Genomic DNA, 3,822 nt, shown 5'->3' on the forward strand with positions numbered 1-3,822 from the left:
TTTAATTATTATCTTGGTGAGATCTCAACTAATGTTTCTGAAGACAACTTACCCAGCAGCAGTGACAGATGGATGAACTGTGCCATGGCCACTAAAACTAGAAAGAAAGTCTACAAATTGAGGAGTCTGTGTAATATTGCTTTGGCAATCAAAAACACTTGTTGTCTCCCACCAGTACACTGCATGGAACTTGCAGCAGCGAATGTAATATACAATTTGTTACAGTGTGTAAAACACTTTTCCTTCATGTACAACAGGATAAAACAACAGGATAAAACAACAGGATAAAACACAAAAATGACAGCACCAGGTGTGAATCTATTAAAAACATACCCGATTGAGGAGGACTCCTCACTCTCCACAATGTGTTAGGAGGGTAGTTACATCATTTTATAGAGCTGCTGACCCTCTCCACCTTTTGACCATAGAAACACACCCACACCAGGGTGCTCATTTATTTTAAAGGGATAAAGACTTTTAATGAGATGTCTAGAGGCACTGTGGATGGTATGCACTGTGACATGTGGGCTTGTGTGTACATGTATTAATAGGTTACCAGTGTGAGGACAATCAGTCTAACTCTAATTGAAACTTTAGTATCCCTGTCTATCAACTCCTCTTTAAGGTAAAAAAAAGAAAACACACATAATGATATTGTTATGATATTGGATGGTAAATATATTCCCACAGGTATGACAAAGCAAACTGACAGCACATCCTTAAACAATAAAGCTTCTCAACATGTGTGTCAAGTTCAGTTTCACTTCAAGTGTTTATGACCAGAGGAGTCCATTTAAAACAGCTGTCTCCATTAATACAACATTTTAGGGAATGTTTTGCTTTCTCACTTATTCCCAAATTAAACACGTAGTACTGTGTTTGATGTGTCCGTATTAGTTCTTATTAGTTTGACCATATTTGCAAAATATTACAGTATTGATTGAAACTTATGGTTCGCAAAACACATTCATGTATGTCTTTGTGTTGTTTTTGTGTAATGCTCCTTGGAAACACTGTTCTCCCACTGTGTTGCATGTTCACGACAGGGAAGGTCAACCCATATTTAAATTAAATAAAAGAGGTCTCTGTGTCCATCCAAGAACAATGAACAGTAACATCCTGTTTCCACAAAACACATGTAAATCCATGGTCAGAAGCCTGAAGACACAAAGTCTGTGTCTAGTCATATTAGATGCAAATATCTTTGGAAGATGCACGTATTGTAAGCATGTAAATGCATTGTGTTATGTAAGCAGCATACATGAGAAAATGCTTCTTTTGTTGTAGGTGCAATGTTGAACAGGAAAGCTGATGAATTATCGGTTCGTTCAGCCTTTACCCAGAGGTGGGAAGTAGGCATTACTCAGTAGCAAATGTAACTTTGAATTATTGATACATACATGAGACTCTATTTACTCAACTGGCCTTTGGGAAATACTATACTTTAGGAACAAGATGTATATTTTATGCATAAAAAGACAGAGACCTAAACTTCTGTCAGGCTGAGGAGGTGAACAATAGTCTAGTGAACATGACTGATGCAAAGCTGGAGGTTTCTGGAGGCCGAGCCGATCACATGGACACACACGCAGGGTCAACAACGGGAAAAAGCCAAACATACGTTGCTGCCTAAAACCTCACTTCCTGCTTTTGTCTTTCCGTCTTTTTTGTTGTTCAACACTGAAATACTGTGTCTGAAGGATATGTACCGTATATTTTATCATGTTATATTATTGCCTTAAACCTTCTGTGAGCTAGAGTGGATTAGCATCTAATTGTCTGTTCTGTCACTTGATTCACTGTCCAACTGTGGAACTGAAATGTCACAAAGTAATTTTCACTGCTATATATTCTGTCTCTCATTCCTTGCCGTACAGTACGCTTATTTTAAAGTCTTTTTGTTGTATTTCTTGGTTGTGTGCAAAAGTACTTTGCCTTTAAGGAAAGTAATTTATTATAAATATGAACATGAATATAAAGATGTAAAACCTAAAAACTGCTAAATGTGTCATGGACAAGATATCAGTTGTTTTCTGCTCACATGGGTGAATTGATTTTATTTGCCCCCCTTGTGGCTAGTGTCTATTATTACAATGAAGAAAAAGAAAACAGACAAGAAAATGTTAAAAACATAAATTATTCCTTTACTGTTGCAACATAACAAAAAACAGTTTTCTAACTTCAGATTCATTCTTCCCACAGGCTGGTTCAGAAAACAGGGATCGTTCTTTTCTGTGCATGTTGCAGGTGGTGTATTCCCTCTCTTCACATTCTGGTGTTAAAATCTTCAATAGTCAGCTCAGTCACGTGGCTGACTGTTTGTATGTGCTTCATGCAGGTGGTGTTAGGGTCATGGCGGCAGCATGAACGGTGAATGCTGCGATGCTGATTTGACGCTTCACTTCCTCCCAGGCATTCTTTGGGTCAGCTGAGTTCTGGATGTCAAACAATGCATCATAGATACCGGGGAAAGACTCTCCTGCATATTTATTATGGCTGCTGGGAGCAAATATTACATGCCTGAAACAGAGAAGAGTGAGTGTTACATTAATGAGTGTTACTGGAGGTATTACAGATCTTTCTATGGTATCTTTACAACAAGGTCAAATGGGTTGAGAGTAAATGTAAAAAAACTGAAATCCAGTCAGTACTGGAGTATCTTGGACTTGTTTATGTTTATTTCTATTATTGTAGACTCGCTGGACTTGTCTCGGTCATTGGTCTCACCAAATATTCTAGTTAGTGAGACCTGCAATAGTCCTGCAATATATGTTTATTGTTTATTTCTTCTGATTTAACTTCCTCCTTCAAAAGAAAACCACTGATGAAGCTTGTACAGAAAACGTTTATTGGTTTAATTTAAAATCTAGAATGGGTGTTGAAAATCTATTTCACTTGCAATCGCATGCCTGCCTGCCAAAACTGATCTCATTGGCAATGACAAAAGCATTATTTTGTTTTGTCTCAGTCTTGATTCGGTCTCGACTAGTCCTGGTCCTGTACTCGACGAGGGTGGTCTGGACTACAGCACAGATGATTCCCATCTGATTTTTATTATTTTCAATTAGACATGGAAACATTCTACACAACACACTTCCATACTTCAGACCACATCTAAGTGTTCCATTTGGTTTAAGGCATCTCTTTACAGATAGTCCCCATTCAACAGTGAATATTGACCACTAAATATGGCACTTGTGCTCTCATTTTTTGATTTGGTTTCAGTTAAGTTTCCTGTTTTGGGTTTTGAACTACTTCAACAATGATTCTTTTTTTGTTATTTCTACTTTTAAGGCCATAAAATGAAAAATGACCCAGAATTGGGCAAAGATTAAAACTACTACCACCTAATATTTGCCTTCTCAACCAGACATTTACCACGTCATAGCAGGAAAAGCCAACAGAGTTGTGTGAACAGTGGAACAGGTGACTGTTCCTGTTAAAGTCTCACCATTAAAGTCGTAACAGTGTGACCAGTGAGCGCAGCATGCACAATACCAAGGATTATTTACACCTGCTTTTCCCTGCGTTATCATGGGGTTCCTGTGCATTCACACATTATTCTCTACCATGTTTTTTATTGACATGCCCAATTTATAATTTACTGTATCATACAGGTCTAGTTTTCTGTACTGACCTATGGGCACAGCTCGTTTATCATTATGATCCGTAGGGTATGAAGTTAAAGAAGCACACGGATTGCTCCAAGCAAACATTAAATGGTCTTGCTTTACGCTTCCAAGATGGCGACATAAAGATTGCTGGTAATCAGTTACACTGGCTTCCAGATTACACATCAAGCTTTTTATGTTTTGTATACAA

General features: G+C 37.8%; 1 protein-coding gene across 1 annotated transcript in view; it reads right to left on the reverse strand.

Moving 5' to 3' along the window:
* Positions 1 to 2,102: 2,102 nt before the first annotated feature.
* naalad2 (N-acetylated alpha-linked acidic dipeptidase 2) overlaps positions 2,103 to 3,822 on the reverse strand; it is a gene marked incomplete in the record, with an annotated part of 10,474 nt that continues 8,754 nt past the window's right edge. The window contains 1 exon segment of the mRNA XM_035679494.1: positions 2,103 to 2,520. Coding sequence (XP_035535387.1) covers positions 2,331 to 2,520 — 190 coding nt within the window.

This window comes from Morone saxatilis, unplaced genomic scaffold (assembly GCF_004916995.1).
Source record: "Morone saxatilis isolate NCDOM2014 unplaced genomic scaffold, NCSU_SB_2.0 Contig8, whole genome shotgun sequence".
Lineage (NCBI taxonomy): Eukaryota > Metazoa > Chordata > Actinopteri > Moronidae > Morone > Morone saxatilis.